Source organism: Myxine glutinosa, chromosome 5 (assembly GCF_964187855.1).
Source record: "Myxine glutinosa chromosome 5, kmMyxGlut1.1, whole genome shotgun sequence".
In the NCBI taxonomy this organism is placed as follows: Eukaryota; Metazoa; Chordata; class Myxini; order Myxiniformes; family Myxinidae; genus Myxine; species Myxine glutinosa.
The window spans coordinates 132,088,216-132,105,646 of NC_136265.1; the positions used below are offsets into that span (position 1 = coordinate 132,088,216).

Consider the following 17,431-nt stretch of genomic DNA (forward strand, 5'->3'; position numbering starts at 1 on the left):
CTGTACAGGGGTGGGAGAGGTATAAAACACATGGACACATCTAGGACTTCCAGGAAAGAAGCATGAATTGCAAAAAAAGTGTATCTGGGGTGAATTAGCGGGGGTAGAAAAGATCAAGGTTTTGGATGGGGAAGATAAGAGATGGTGGTGAACAGCTGTTTTAAAGACCTGGAGGGAGGAGTGGGATTGAAGGGAGTGTGGGAGTTTGTTCCAGAGGTGGGAGAAAAGAGGAATGAAGGAGTGAAGGTGAGCAGAGAGCCGAGATTTTTAGTGTAGCAGCATAGCAAACCTGTTGTGCATTTTGTGATACAAGCACCAAATTTGGCACAAATGTACATTAATATGTTGCGAACATTTTCAGATATTGGGCCACTTGAAATTCCGTAATTTTTTTTTTCAAATTTTTTCTAATTTCGTAATTTCAAATTTTTCGGGTGACACCGTCACAATTTCGGTCTTCGAGGCCGGCCGATATAGTGGGGCGGCTTAGCCCAAATATTCAAAAGAATTGTGCATTTTGTGATACAAGCACCAAATTTGGCACAAATGTATATTAATATGTTGCGAACATTGTGTGGTCAGCAATGAAGACGAGAGTCTGAATTACATGTATGCAAAAGACCTTGTGAACCAGTGAAGCAAATACACGGGTAAGCATGAATTAAATCTAGGGCATGATATAATTTCCATGATGTTTACCTCTACACTCAATGGTGGAAGGAGGTAATGTTTTGATCCCAGCTTGTCTGTATGTCTGTTTGTCTGTTAGTCCACAAAATTCCAGACAAAGCTTGTAGTAGTGGTAGTTGTAGTGGTAGTGGTGATAACAGAAATTGTTATATAGAACTGAACTTATATTATTATTATATGCAGAAAATAACTTCATTTCTATATGCCCTGCAGTGGACAGGTTAATTGGTTTATGCACTGAAGGGGTCACCCTGGTGTGCACTGCTGTGTTCTGCCTCACTGAGTTGTTCAGGTATGATGTACTCAGCACAAGCTTCCGGTCGGCCCGGAGGTGGGGGTGCGGGGCCTGTCACGGAACGTCAAAACAAACGGCCTGCCGGGGCCGCCCAAAAGTCGGGCGTGAGGGGCGCGTCCACTAATGGAACGCCTCTCGCTTCCCAGATCGAGGGCCACGTGGTCAGGAGAACCTCGTCCCTTCCGGTCACACTTTGCCTATCGGCTGGCCTCGAAGACCGAAATTGTGACGGTGTCACCCGAAAAATGTGAAATTACGAAATTTGAAAAAATTTGAAACAAAAAAAATTACGGAATTTCAAGTGGCCCAATATCTGAAAATGTTCGCAACATATTAATGTACATTTGTGCCAAATTTGGTGCTTGTATCACAAAATGCACAATTCTTTTGAATATTTGGGCTAAGCCGCCCCACTATTTGGCAGTTTAACCAGAAGAGGATTGCTGGCAGATCTTGTGCGACCTGTAGGAATATTTGGGGGACAGAGCACAGAGAGAGCTGAGGGGGCAAGGCCGGAGAGGAGTCGGTAGAAGACAGAAAGACCACCAACCTGCCTGCGGTGAGTGAGTGAAAGGCCCTTGGAGTTAGCTTCATCGCGGGAGATTCCAATGATTCTGAAAGCTTTGGTTTCAACAGCGTGAAGCCGAGCTAGGTGTGAGGCAGGAGCACCAGCCCAGAGGAGGGAACAGTATTCCATTGAGCTGCGGATGAAAGCCTTGTATGTGGTGAGGAGCTCAGGTGTGCCAAGGAAGGACTTCGCACGACGGAGGATGCCCAGTCGGCGACTGGCTTTGGAGGCCAGATTTGAAATGTGGTTTCCCCAGGAAAGGTCATGGCAGATTGTGGGATCCAAGAGATTGAGTGACAGAACTTCTTGGAGAGGATTGTTGAGAAAGTAGATGGGAGGGTTTTCTAGTCGGTCTTTTCGGAGAGACATAGTAAGAGTGTGAGATTTGTCAGGATTGAAAGACATGTTCCAATTGTTTGACCAGTCTGTGATTTTGTCCAGGTCTTCAGAGAGTGAGGAGGCTGCAAACTGCCGATCTGGGGGATGAGGTATGGAGCGGCAGAGAGTGGAGTCATCAGCAAAGAGATAGAGAGGATTTTCAAGAGAGTCGGAGAGATCATTGTAGTCAGGGATCCACAGGCTCAAAAGCTCAATAAAATGTGTTGGACCTGACATGGCATGCTATACTTTTTGTTTGTGTTTTTCTATTAATTTGGACATTAAGGTCCACTGAATGAGGGGTCTGCTCTGCCGGAAACCTTGCGAAAAAAATTTGTGGCCATTTTTGTATATGCGCCCTTTATTTTTGGACCGAAAAATGTGAAAGACGTTTTTTTTCTTAAAATCCTCAGTGGGTTGTGTAGGCTGTCAATAAATGCATCCCAGATACACAGAACACATGTGTTGACAACATCAAGTTGAGAAATACACTTACAAAACATTTCCAAATTATTTAGAATCATTTTTATGCAAAAGCGCCCCCGATTTCTTTTGCATTTTTGCATTATTTTTCATCTTTACTTCATTAGTAATCAACTATTCCCTGAGTTATGACATCAGCCAATGTGTCATTCTTTTCACCAAACATTATAGTCATTCCACAGTAAACATTCTGAAAATCAAACTAAAATCAATGGATCTGTGGTGATTTTATTACCCTTACGCTAAAACATCCGAGAGACATACCGCATATTTAGCATCATGGTAGTTTATGTCCATTTTATGAAACATCCTGGCCAAGGCATCTTTTTAATTTTAACAGAACCCTGTGCCCCCAAAGGAAATACTTGTAACACAAGAAATACAAAACAGCAAAATGATTTTAAAAAAAAATGTACACATACAGGATGACAAGCCAACAAAACAATGATCGTTACGCAGCTGAATTTGGATAGATTAGTGACCAGTATGTAGAAAAAATGAAATTAAACTTTAACTGAACAAAATAATTGAACATAACAAAATAAAAAATTACTGGAAACAACGTCTGTAATATCACATGAAATTAACATTGCACTGAACAAAATAACTTATAATGTGTAATGCATGTCACTGTCTTCGAGTGCGAGTTCAATCCTTGAACATTTGTTGGAGTCCCCGGTGCAGAGACATGCGATGACACACTTCACATTGGCTCTCGCACAGGGGCATCCTCGGGCACACATGCTTTTCTAGCAGTGACAGTATTTGGTGCGTTTGAATTCTGCAGGTGTTGCCTCCTTCAGCATCATGGTTGCCACCAACTTACCATTGACAAGCTCTCTGCCAAAGTCAGTGGCAGCAGGGTAGGTTGGCTGAAACATGTGTGCTCGCTTGCATGCAGCCAACTGATGCAGGGCTCGGCGAAGGTGTAACTGGGAGGCATCTTCGGTAGGTGGAAGGCAACGTATGTCTCCTTTGATGTTACCAAAGAGATGGGCTCGCAGTGCATCCAAATTACCACCGAAGTCACTCCTCTCATACAGTGACACCATGTATCGCCTAGCTGCTGTCGCAACATCTTCCTGAACATCCAGGCTTTCTTCAGGGTCACCGTATCTGCACAGGGGCAGAAGGTCTGCCAGGTGATCAACGGCAGTTTTGTAGGCACGCCTTTTTCCTCTTCTGTAGAGATAGCTCACTGTGTCACATCCAGTCAGTATGTAGGTGCTGAGGAGCATGGATGCAAGATCTGCAGCTTCAACATCATATTTCACTGCCAGGGCTTCGGCGATTGCATGAGCAGGTAGGTAGATATCCATCTTCTTCACCCACAGCTCCTGCAGGCCATCCAGGTGGGTGATGTAGTATATGCACATCATGATCACGTCTGTGTCAGTAGCCACCACTACAGCCCGTTTGTGGTGCAGATGTTGTGCTGAGTATGCAATGTGGGCAAACATCCTGGTATCTGCCTCCTCATGCTTCTCACAGGACAGTTCTGGAACCTCAACCTGACAATCTGCTGACAACAGGACAGTGCAACCAGGATCACAGAAGATTCCACCAAGAATAAGTGTACATCCTGCAGGAAGGTACTTCAGGTACTTTACTTGCAGTTCATGGAAGGTGCTGCTCCCAAAATGGTGGTGACGCTGGATGAATGCCATGGCATCTACTACCATTACAGCAGGCTTGTCGGACGGTGGCAGTCTGTCCACTTCCCTCCATGAGCTGCCAAGGGATGTCTTGATTGCAGCCAAGTAGTCGGCCTTGTTCCCTTTACGCATGGCATAACCTTGGTCAAGGGATGGATCTGGCTCAAACAGGGAGGCTGGGCAACTTGTCCACTCATGACTGAAGACCTCCACCTTCTTGTCTTCATCCAAGTCCTGCACAAAGTACAGGTTTCGGACAACTGCACTCTCTTCCTCGTAGACCTTCTTGGCTTTAAGTGCCATGGACAGTGACTTTTTTGGCTTTGCTGGAAATGTGGCAAGTTTTATTGGGGCTATTTTCTCACTGTTTGTTTTTCTTGCTGCAGCCAGTGCCTCCAGTCATTTTTCACGGGTGCTCACCAAGTCTGCAGATGCAGCTTTATGGCCTGCTGAGAGGTTCATCAGCTCCTGTTCTTCACATGTGAATAGATTGATCATTTGGTTGTTGACATCTGTTATTTTCCTAACACTTTCAGCCTCCATTGTGCCTTGGCTGTTGGAGTCCTCATGGTGTTTGGTGTCATCCATATCCAGGTGTGCCATAGCCTTTGTCTGCTCTGACACTGCTGTCAGAACTGGAGGAGCTCGCAAGTATTTCTCCATGGCCGCTGGCTGCTGACTGATGCCAGTGAAGAGTTTTGTCTTGGTATCACGGTTGTAGGTTTTCTCGAGTGCCATGTCTGTCCAGACACCATTGAAATGACCTTCTGTTTGACGTACAGTGAACTGCCCATCCTTGAATTCCTTATGGGTGTTCGGAGCCAGTGCAGGTATGCTTCTCATTGCTTCTAGGTAGTGGGGCAGGCAGGATACATACTTGTAGTGGGCAGCAGCTACAAGGTATGGTAACATATTTTCTACTTCAGCCAGGTGTTCTTCCCACAGGCCTGCACGCTCAGCATGGATGAACCGTTTCAGAATCATCACCATGTCCATGTACATTAGCCATAGCTTTGTGGTAGGTGACGTACATACTTCATCAAACTCAGCCATCAAACGTGACAGCTTTTTCAGTTGGTCGGTTGCATCAGCACATGTAGAAGATGCCTTCTCTACATCCTTTTCTGACAGGGCATCTAGGAGAAGCTGGACATTGATGGCAAGCACAGACATGCACTCCACGTCCTTCTCTTCAATGATCAACCATCTGGCAAATGCTTCCCAGTGTAGGGCGAACATGGCTGCATGCACCATAGTGTGAGCACGCAGCATTGCGTAGTAGTCTTTTCCACTGATGATCTTGTTTGCTGTTCCACGGAGACAGACATCAGCTTCTACCATGATGTCTTCGATTCCAGTGGCCTGCATCAAATGCCCAATTGCTCCCAGGAAATTTTGAGCAATATGGAAGCCACCCATGCGCAAGATATGTTTGGCATACTTCTGGGGGTTCTTCTTTTGCAGACCCAGAACCACTTTATAGATTGCTTGGTCGCATGTGATGATGGTGAACTCTTGGCCCTGTTTTCTTGACACATCCATGCAGTATTGAACTGACTGTTCAACCACATCTGGGTCCGTTGGCCACTATTTTTTTTAGCAAGATGAAAATAATGAAAAAATGCAAAAAAAACCGGGGGCGCTTTTGCATAAAAATGATTCTAAATAATTTGGAAAGGTTTTGTAAGTGTATTTCTCAACTTGATGTTGTCAACACATGTGTTCTGTGTATCTGGGCTGCATTTATTGACAGCCTACACAACCCACTGAGGATTTTAAGAAAAAAAACATCTTTCACATTTTTCGGTCAAAAAATAAAGGCTGCATATACAAAAATGGCCACAATTTTTTTCGCAAGGTTTCCGGCAGAGCAGACCTCTCATTCAGCGAACCTTAATGTCCAAATTAATAGAAAAAACACAAACAAAAAGTATAGCAAGCCATGTCAGGTTCTCTCAAATTTTGGTGACTGAATCCCAGACTATAGATGAAGACCAGAAAAAGCACAGGGCCCAGAACACTACCTTGGAGAACTCCAGCCTGTCGGTGTTAGTTGGTCGACGATTAAGATCCTACGGTGTCATTCCCGAAAGGAGGCGAGTTATCGCCAGCATCCTGAACAAATTACAAATTCCCACCAACTTCAGTTAAACCTCTGCCTTGGCCGGCCAGTTCGTGAAATACTTCTGGCAAAAACGTTATATGGCTGAGTACCCAAGAAGATGGAAAAATTGAGGCTGTCATAGTATTATAGAAGTAGTAGTGGAAGTCGTATATGGTGAGGAGCTCAGGTGTGCCAAGGAAGGACTTCGCACGACTGAGGATGTAGGGTAGTAGTAGTTGTAGGGGATAGTAGTAGAACTAGTAGTAACAAGCATTCTGAGTATTGCGCTGCAATACATGTCCCCTACCAAAGTTCAAAGTGCCATAACTTTGTCAAAAATGATCGAATATGCAAATTTATGCACGGTTGATGCTGGTTTTCAAACTTGATCTGAGGTATGCTGAGACACGTGTGTGTCACGCCTCGCCTCGTTGATAAGCCCGCAAGGTCGCTCCGTGGAGCGGCCTGCACGTATTGCACTGTGTGAATTATATAATTACCAACTCACGGTCTGAGGTACTAGCGATTCAAGAGATATCCATTTTAAAAATATTTTCGTTTAATTAACAATATCTGCCAAACCACGTGCCCTATCGCAAATTCCAAAAGGACATTTTAGTAGACTGACATGCTGAACAGATCTGTGAAGTTTCCCCTCGATTGGATCAAAAATGAGGGAGGAGCTCGGTTTTAAAGGTTCATGCTTAAAAACGTCATAACTCTGAAACCATGTGACGCATGACGTCATGCTCGTTGACTTTTTTGTTCGTCATGGGTATGCGATTCTGCCTGCAAAATTTGGCCTCGATCTGTTCAGCCGTTGCAGAGAAAAAGGGTTTTTTCGTGTTTTCACGAAAAACAATATGGCGGCCGAACCACGTGATCTGTGACGTCATAATTACCATTAAAATATTATACAGACCGAGTCCCCCCTACGGTGAAAATTCGATCTCAATCGGTCCAATTATTGCAGAGAAATTCTTTTTTAAAGGAAATTCAAACTTAAAATGGCACTGAGTTAAGGATCATTAGAATTATCAGAATTACCAAAGTTCAAAGTGCCATAACTTTGTCAAAAATGATCGAAACGTCGTGAAGTTCGAACTTGATCTGTAACTTATCATGAGGAAACCATGTGCCAAGTTTGAAATCATTAGCATTAAGCGTTTAGAAAAAAAGTCTGGAAAACTGTTCTTTGCGTGACGGACTGACGGACTGACGGACTGACGGACTGACGGACTGACGGCGTGCAAACCTATCGTCCCTCCGGTGTACACCGGTAGGGGACTAATAATAGTAGTAGTAGTAGTAGTAGTAGTAGAAGTAGTAGAGGTAGTAGTAGTAGTATAATAGTAGGAGCAGTAATAGTAGTGGTGGTCGTAGTAGTAGTGACAGCAGTAGTGGTAGTAGTAGGGTAGTAGTAGAAGTAGAGGTGGTAATAATAGCGGTAGTAGTAGTAATCGTAGCGGTAGTAGTAGGGGTAATGGTAGAGGTAGTAATAGTGGTGGAGGTGGTGGTAGTAGTAGTAGTGGTAGTAGTAGAAGTAGTAGTAGTAGTAGTAGTAGTAGTAGTAGTAGCGCTTTTGTTGGAAAGATAATAGAGGTTTGCGCTCAGGACTCAGGAAAGTTCCGGCAAACGAAAGTTTCCTGTTTGATGTCGCTCAACCTCCTCATCCCTGCAAGTCCAAGGTTTGAACTGAAGTGGACAAGGCGGAGCATTTTAAAGAGAAGCACCACAATTTCCTGACGTGTGACGTCACCAGAGCTTATGTGATGGCGCGTCGTCCGTCCGTAAACACTTGAAACTTCTTCTCCAAAACCGAAAAAGGGATTGTGACCAAACTTGGCACAAATGATATTTGTTGTGTTGCGATTAAAGTTTGTTCGCGGCATTATAAAAAATCGGGTCTAAGGGGGTTTACCGGGGTCAAAGTGGATCCAGGTTTGACCCCCCAACATAGGAATTTGCCTTTTCCTCTGAAACTACACACAATATTTCGATGAAACCTCACCACAACCTTCATCACCCGTGATGTACCAAAGTTTGTTCACGGCATTAAAAAAATTGGGGTCTGAGGCAGTCTTTGGGGTGGGGGGGAGGGGGTTGGGATGACTAGAGATGGGAGTTGGGATGACTGACTGGAGATGGGAGTTGGGATGACTGACTGGAGATGAGAGTTGGGATGACTGACAGGAGATGAGAGTTGGGATGACTGACTGGAGATGAGAGTTGGGATGACTGACAGGAGATGAGATTACTGTAGATGAGAGTTGGGATGACTGACTAGAGATGAGAGTTGGGATGACTGACAGGAGATGAGATTACTGTAGATGAGAGTGGGGGTGACTGACTGGAGATGACGGTTGGGATGACCGACTGGAGATGAGAGTGGGGGTGACTGACTGGAGATGAGGGTTGGGATGACTGACTAGAGATAAGAGTGGGGATGACTGACTGGAGATGAGAGTGGGGATGACTGACTGGAGATGAGAGTGGGGGTGACTGACTGGAGATGAGAGTGGGGGTGACTGACTGGAGATGACGGTTGGGATGACTGACTAGAGATAAGAGTGGGGATGACTGACTGGAAATGAGAGTGGGGATGACTGACTGGAGATGAGAGTGGGGGTGACTGACTGGAGATGAGGGTTGGGATGACTGACAAGAGATAAGAGTGGGGATGACTGACTGTAGATGAGAGTGGGGGTGACTGACTGGAGATGACGGTTGGGATGACTGACTAGAGATAAGAGTGGGGATGACCGACTGGAGATGAGAGTGGGGATGACTGACTGGAGATGAGAGTGGGGGTGACTGACTGGAGATGAGAGTGGGGGTGACTGACTGGAGATGAGAGTGGGGGTGACTGACTGGAGATGACGGTTGGGATGACCGACTGGAGATGAGGGTTGGGATGACTGACTAGAGATAAGAGTGGGGATGACTGACTGGAGATGAGAGTGGGGATGACTGACTGGAGATGAGAGTGGGGATGACTGACTGGAGATGAGAGTGGGGGTGACTGACTGGAGATGACGGTTGGGATGACTGACTAGAGATAAGAGTGGGGATGACTGACTGGAAATGAGAGTGGGGATGACTGACTGGAGATGAGAGTGGGGGTGACTGACTGGAGATGAGGGTTGGGATGACTGACAAGAGATAAGAGTGGGGATGACTGACTGGAGATGAGAGTTGGGATGTCTGACTGGAGATGAGAGTTGGGATGACTGACTGGAGATGAGAGTTGGGATGACTTACTGGAGATGAGAGTTGAGATGACTGACTGGAGATGAGAGTGGGGATGACTGACTGGAGATGAGAGTGGGGATGACTGACTGGAGATGAGAGTTGGGATGACTGACGAGATGAGAGTTGGGATGACTTACTGGAGATGAGAGTTGAGATGACTGACTGGAGATGAGAGTGGGGATGACTGACTGGAGATGAGAGTTCAGTTGGGATTACTGACTGGAGTTGAGAGTGGGGATGACTGACTGGAGATGAGAGTGGGGATGACTGACTGGAGATGAGAGTTCAGTTGGGATGACTGACTGGAGATGAGATTTGGGATGACTGACTAGAGATGAGAGTTGGGATGACTGAATGGAGATGAGAGTTCAGTTGGGATGACTGACTGGAGATGAGAGTTTGGATGACTGACTGGAGATAAGAGTAGGGATGACTGACAGGTGAAAGTTGAGATGACTGACTGGAGATAATATGACAGGTCAGCTCGCTGCGAAGCGCTTGATAAGTCAGCAGGATACGCAGGTATATCGTGACGAAATCACAAAACTACTTGAACATTGGCAGACATTTGTGTACCGCAGTGGTGATTATGTTGAGCAATAAATAGGCATCATGGTACATTGGTACAATAAAGATTGATGTTAGTATCTGTCTTTGTGTCATTCGAATATTTTTACCTGTTTTGGAGAAAAAGAATACGAGGCATTACTATTGAGCACGCCAGTAGTAGTATTAGTCGTCGTTCCACTACTACTATTACTACTGCACTTACATGCTTGCTTGCTCTTGCTTCTCGATGATTCCACTTTTAACACATCATTGTAATGAAGATAAAAGCATCATTGTATGCACCTATACCTGGTGTATCATTGTATGCACCTATACCATCTAACCCTAACCCTTACAACTCTAACCCTAACCGAGTTGTTAGGGTTAGGGTTGTTAGTGTTAGGGTTCGGATTAGGGTGTGGGTTATTAGGGTTAGGGTTAGGATAATGGTTAGGGTTATTAGGGTTAGGGTTAGGGTTAGGGTTATTAGGGTTAGGTTACCTGCATGCACCTTCACTTTAAAAAACCGCGTTTAATACGCTCATTTATATCTATCGCACTCTGCTGGCGCATACCTGCCCAATCCAGCGAGACAAAGGGCACGTGTACGGACTGCGCAAGAAAAGCCGTCGGGGGCGTTTGCAATCCGAGGAAACAAGATGAACGATGCAGCATTCTTGGAGCCATCGTCGCGTCTCGCGCTCACTTGTGAGGGCCTCCCTCCACCTCCTTACACCAGAAACTGATATTTGTCTGGATACAGAATTAAGGATATATTCTTGTACAAGATGTTTAAGCTGTGTTTGCATAACCATCGCTATTCTTCAATCAGTCTATTGTAGAGTTCCGGAGAAAGTGAAACAAGATGCTTGTAACTGTTCACGAAGCTCTCCAGAGAATCTTAGACAAACCACAGCTGAAGACGGTTGTCGTAACTTCTTTTTTTCTCCTCTTCTTCAAACCATAGACATTAGTATGATTAGCGGCAAAGTCTTCTTTACACAATACTAGTTTATTTTGAAAATTTCAGCACTTTCATTTTTTTCCAAATGTGTACAGAAAATGGTTCACGTTCAGAGTGGTAAAAGAGATTCCAAGATCCCAGGTGCAAATCAGGTTTTGTGATCTTCCGAGACTTTTCAAAGAGGATGGGGGTATGGAAGGATGGAGGAGGGGAGGCTGCGGAGGTCTGCCGGTTGGGAAGTAGAGGGGATGGGGTGGCCACAGTGGCTTCTCCAGAGTCAGGATAGGAATGGCACAAACGGGGTATGGAGTGCAGTGACAAAGGGATGGAAACATCATGGATTAAGTGCGCTCCATTAATCTGGGGATATCTAAACGGCATCCAACCACAGAGATTCATATAAAAACCTGATGCACTATTATATACATATGTGTCTTTAAAAATAATCATATTTTATCACATGTTCAAAAACATTGCACCCGCCTAAAAGTTCTCGGCTGTGGGTTTGATTCTCCAGCTAAACATAACAACTCTTGAGCTGGTGCTGCTCAGTGTCGGGCATTGCGTCCGAGTACTCCATCACTAATCAAATTGGGTATTCAGCTGGGTGTTCCTTCTTCTTCTTCTTGAAGACCCCACTGTGACGTTCAGAAAGAAGTGTCCATTGCGTGCCTACATGGTGGGAAAATTCTGATTTCCTGCCCTAATGTACATATCACATCTTGTGGCAGAGTGGTCACCTGTCCAGGGGCAGTTGACACCTGTATGGGTGCCCCATTATCATCTGGAAGGATCTCCATCACCGAAGTTTCTGGGGAAACAGACAGAACATGGCAATCTTTGTTGATGGTGATTTACTAAGTGTCGGATATTTCCTTTCCCCTCCTCCTTTACTATATTTCTTGTCTCCTTTTCTTTCCAATTCTCATCTCTCCTCTTCCAATTCATCTTTCTGCCTTTGTCATATGTTTTTCTTTCTCTGATAAATCATTTCCCATCATCATTTCCAACGGCTATGAATTTTTACTTGATCTTTTTATACAACTTGCTCTCTTTAATCATGCCATATAGTCATCACATTTTAAGTACACCCCCCTGTCCCCACACACACACACACGCACACTTTTGCCTTTGTTTACAATCCCCATTTGCTTGATAAATTGAGCTTATGCCTCCTCACATCTCTCGAGTGTGGTGTCATGTGTGCTCTAAGCCATTTTCTGTTTGACTTGGACCCTTATATTCCGATTTCTTTCAACTTGGTCCATCCCTCTTCCCAGAATTCTCTCCCTTTCACGAAGCCAAGAAAATTGCTCTCAGTTGTTTCCACACATTCCTTGGATTGAAGTGTGCAGATTCGGCATGCGTTCAGAGCCACCGAGGAGCATGTAATAAAAACAAAATGAATTGTTGGCAGCAAATAACGCCTTGATCATAACATGCTGATTAAGCACAGAACGATTTAGAGAAATAGCTTGAGAATGTAAGCTGCCATGTTTAGGGATTCTATTCAAATCGTGAATATGAGCACATCATGTCATGCAGTTTCCATGTGCAAGGCGGTGCCTCGATGACGATTGAGTGCTGACCGTGAGAAACATAAGAAGGTGCTCCAATCAACAAGTGAGGAATCTTCTTCTTATCTTATTGTCTTTTTAGTTCTTACTATAATGGAGCAAACATGGACATCACCGAAACTCCAAAATTGACACGTAGTGGAAATAGCGCCACCTTTGGTGGTAGCCGGTATTACAAATCATCTTCCATTATCTTATGATATGGAGTACATGTTGTGAATAAAATAAAGTAAATAAAAAATGACTGAAATTATAATGTGTATTTCCAAGACTGTGCCGCAGCATATTTCCCACCTGAGAAGGGCGTCCGCTAGTTATAATAACCACTGGTGAAATGCATTGGGCATGCAATGGAACCCATGATTTCTGACAGTTCTGTCATTTTTCCTGGTGCACAGGCTTCGATATCCGTCAGCACGCCAAATTTAAGCTTTCTCATACACCCGGAAAGTACCGAACAATAATATCAGTCAGTGGTTAGAAAGAGATTTATATATTATATATATATTATATACAGTCACGTGAAAAAGTAAGTACACCCCATGTAAAGTTTTGACTTTTTCAACATATTTCAACATACAGCTATTTGATCTTCATTTCAACAATATTTATAGATAAAGGTGATATAATATAACAAATATCATGAAACATTTACATTTTGTAGTCTATTGTATAATTTAAATAAACATAAATGCAAATTTCGCATGTGGAAAAAGTAAGTACACCCTTAAATTTATCACTACTTCAAATACCTAAAATTTGAATCAGGTGCACCAGCTCAGGTGCAAATGATTATAACATCGTTAGAGAGGATCTTGGAGGAACCTGTCTTATTTAAACCTCAGACATTTAGTTTGGTTTGCTCTTTGTTGTTGAAGTGTGCGGCGTCACCATGCCGAGTTCAAAAGAGCTCTCTGAGGCCTTCAGAAAGAAGGTTATAGATGCCTACGAGTCTGGGAAGGGATTTAAAAAGATCTCCAAACAATTTGAAATCAATCATTCGACTGTCTGGGAGATCATCTACAAGTGCAGAAGATTCCAAACAACTGCCAACTTGTTCAGGCCAGGCCGCCCCAGCAAGTTCAGCCCGAGAGCAGACCGCAAGATGCTGAAACAAGTCTCTAAGAACCCCCAGAATGTCATCACGGGATCTACAGGTAGCTCTTGCCACTGTTGATGTCAAAGTGCACGAGTCTACCATTAGAAAGAGGCTGCACAAATTTGATCTACATGGGAGGTGTGCCAGGAGGAAACCTTTGCTGTCCAGAAAGAACATCAGGGCAAGACTAAAGTTTGCCAATGAACACCTGGGCAAAGACAAGCACTTCTGGAACAATGTGCTCTGGACAGATGAGTCAAAGGTAGAGCTATTTGGCCACAGTACTAGAAGACATGTTTGGCGAAAACCAAGGACACCATTTGACCACAAGAACCTGATACCAACTGTAAAGCATGGTGGTGGAAATATTATGGTTTGGGGCAGCGTTGCTGCATCAGGGCCTGGGCAGGTCACCATCATATAATCCACTATGAATTCTTCATTGTACCAGAGGGTGCTTGAGGATAATGTGAGGCCATCTGTCGGAAAGTTGAAGCTCAACCGAAGGTGGACCTTGCAACATGACAATGACCCTAAACATACCAGTAAATCCACCAAGGAATGGCTGAAAAAAAAGAAATGGAGGGTTCTGGAATGGCCAAGTCAAAGCCCGGATCTAAATCCCATCGAGATGTTGTGGGGGGATTTGAAACGAGCTGTGCATGCAAGAAACCCCTCAACCATCGTACAGCTGAAAGAATTCTGCATGGAGGAGTGGGCAAAAAATTCTCCCAGTCGATGTCAGAGACTGGTAGACAGTTATAAGAAACGCCTACTTGAGGTTGTTTCTGCCAAAGGGGGCAATACCACCTATTAGAGCCAAGGGTGTACTTACTTTTTCCACATGCGAAACTTGCATTGATGTTTATTTAAATTATACAATGGACTACAAAATGTAAATGTTTCCTGATAGTTGTTATATTATATCATCTTTATCTATCAATATTGTTGAAATGAAGATCAAATAGCTGTGTGTTGAAATATGTTGAAAAAGTCAAAACTTTACATGGGGTGGACTTACTTTTTCACGTGACTGTATATAAAAGAAAGTTTTTGTTTGTTTGTTTGTTTGTCTGCACGCGCTAATCTCCTGAACGGTGAAAGATAGGAGGAAACCTCTGAAACAAAAAAATGTCGGGATGGGCCCCGGGAAGGTTAGGCCGGTCGGTCGAGGCCGGTCGAGGCCACCTTGGCCAGGCTGGGCCCATTTCGCAATAAATCTTCTTCTTCTTTCAAAATTCTCTTGAAGTGCAACTTATGCACTTAATAGGAATTTCTGACCGATTGCAACACATGCTTTCAAAATTCTCTCTCGCGGGGCCCGACAGAAGAAATAACAATGAATCGTTGAGCTCCAACTGATACTGGGCTCGTGTCAGACCTATGTACAGAATATTAAATTCATTCAAAAAAAACCCAGGCAACGGCGCTATTTTTGAAGTACATCACATGCCTTTTTATTATTTTTATTTTTTACTGATTAAATTTTATATTTTGCAGGCACTTGAGTGACCATGTGAAACTGGTCGGGTGAAGAACGCGCTTTCGCTGTCAAAGCTTTTTACAAGAATAATGAAAGTGCAATTGCTGTACAACGTCAATTCAAACTCCATTTCAATGTTCAACGTCATGGAAATGTGCTGTCTGTTTGTGCTATCAAGTTATGGGTTCAGAAGTTTGGGAGGACCGGTTCAACTTTATAAGAGAAACCGCCAGGAGCACCCAAATCAGTAAGAACGGCACGGAACATTGAGCGTGTGAGGGAGTCAGTTTTGAGAAGTCCGCACTGCTCCAGCCGAAAGCAAGCATCAGCCTTAAGAATTTCTTCCACGTCACTATGCCGCATATTGCATAAGGATTTAAACTTTTATCCCTATCAAATTCAAACTGTCCAGGAATTAAGCCAAGATGATGAGTTTGCCCACAATTTTTTGTGAGGGAATGCTTGGTCATGTCGGGATGGGCCCCGGGAAGCCATGAATAATGTTGCAGACGCCATGAATAATTGGCGTCCAAAATTGGAGGAATGTGTCAGAGGGAATGGTGTGTATCTCCTAGATAAATGGCAAGTTACGTACTTCACTTTCGTGGAAGAATTTGTTTTGAAATACAACTATTTATTACCTTTACATGAGTGTTAAAAATAACCATATTTGTGGAAAAGCCTGGCCACTCTGCCATAAAGCCCAGATCGGTGGAGTGTTGCAGTGATGGTTGTCCTTCTGGAAGTTTCTCCCATCTCCACACAGGATCACTGGGGCTCAGCCAGAGTGACCATCGGGTTCTTAGTCACCTCTCTTATCAAGGCTCTTCTCGCCCGATTGCTCAGTTTGGCCGGGCGGCCAGCACTAGGAAGAGTCCTGGTTGTTCCAAACTTCCTCCATAACAGAACTATGGAGGCCACAGTGCTCTTGGGAACCTTCAATGCAGCAGAGATTTTTTTTGTAAGCTTCCCCAGATCTGTGCCTCGACACAATCCTGACTCTGCGCTCTGCAGGCAGTTCCTTCGACCTCATGGCTTGGTTTTTGCTCTGATATGCGTCGTCAGCTGTGAGACCTTATATTGACAGGTGTGTGCCTTTCCAAATCATGTCCAATCAATTGAATTTACCGCAGGTGGACGCCAATCAAGGTGTAGAAACATCTCAAAGATGATCAAGAGAAATGGGAGGGACCTGAGCTAAATTTTAAGTGTCATAGCAAAGGGTGTGATACTTATGTCGATGGGATATTTCAGTTTTTTCTTTTTAATAAATTTGCAAAACTTTCTAAAATCCTGTTTTCTTTTTGTCATTATGGGGTATTAGGGGTAGATTGATGAGGGAAAAAATGAATGTAAACGATTTCAGCATAAGGCTGCAACATAACAAAATGAGAAAAAAGTGAAGGGGTCTGAATACTTTCTGAATGCACTGTATATATATATATATATATATATATATATATATATATATATATATATATATATATATATATATATATATATGTATTTATATATATGGATTCCTCTGGAAAAAACATATTTTGGCTGCTTGTGTAGCCATTCGTGCACCGCCTCTTGGACCTCTTCATCGGATCGGAAAGTGATTCCACCAAGCGCCTCTTTATGTGGCCCAAAAATGTGGAAATCCGAAGGGGCGAGGTCTGGCGAGTAGGGTGGATGAGGAAGACACTCAAAATGCAGGTCCTCAATTGTTGCAGTTGTAGTGCGGGCAGTATGGGACCGAGCATCGCCATGCTGCAGCAAAACACCGGAAGTGAGTAGTCCACAATGTTTTGATCTGATTGCTGGTTTCAGATGATTTTTATGGAGGTCACAGTATGATGCACTGGTGATTGTGGTCCCTCTGGGCATGTAATGCTCTACAAGTGGGCCTCGGCTATTCCAGAAGAGCGTGAGCATCACTTTCCAGCGGACGGCTGTGTGCGGAACTTTTTGGGCTTCGGTGAAGGTGAATGGCGCCCCTATTTGCTTGCCCTCTTCGTTTCTGGCTGAAAGTAGTGGACCCAGCTTTCATCCCCAGCCACTACGCGATGTAAGAAAGCATCGCCTTGTTTCGTAACGTCGCATAAGTTCTTCACATGCGTCTGCTCACCGTTCTTTCAGTTCGGGTGTGAGTTGTCTCAGCACCCACTTTTCAGACACCTTGTGGAACCCCAGCACGTTGTGAATGATATGGTGTGCTGAACCATGGCTAATGTTCAATTCAGAGACCACTTCATCCAGCGTAATGCGCCGGTTTTTCCTTAGCATGTGCTCAACTCCTGCAACCATTTATAGTGTGTCGGCTGTGTGAGACCGGCCCGAGCGAGCAGC

The 17,431-nt window shown here is 44.2% G+C and overlaps 2 protein-coding genes across 2 annotated transcripts in view; both read right to left on the reverse strand.

The window, feature by feature from the left end:
- The window catches only part of LOC144892160 (uncharacterized), a 442,282-nt gene that overhangs the window by 217,254 nt on the left and 207,597 nt on the right, over positions 1–17,431 (reverse strand). The window lies entirely within an intron of this gene.
- The window catches only part of EGLN1 (egl-9 family hypoxia inducible factor 1), a 152,460-nt gene that overhangs the window by 43,347 nt on the left and 91,682 nt on the right, over positions 1–17,431 (reverse strand). The window contains exon 5 of the mRNA XM_068116192.2: positions 11,679–11,749. Coding sequence (XP_067972293.1) covers positions 11,679–11,749 — 71 coding nt within the window. The remainder of the gene's footprint in view (positions 1–11,678; positions 11,750–17,431) is intronic.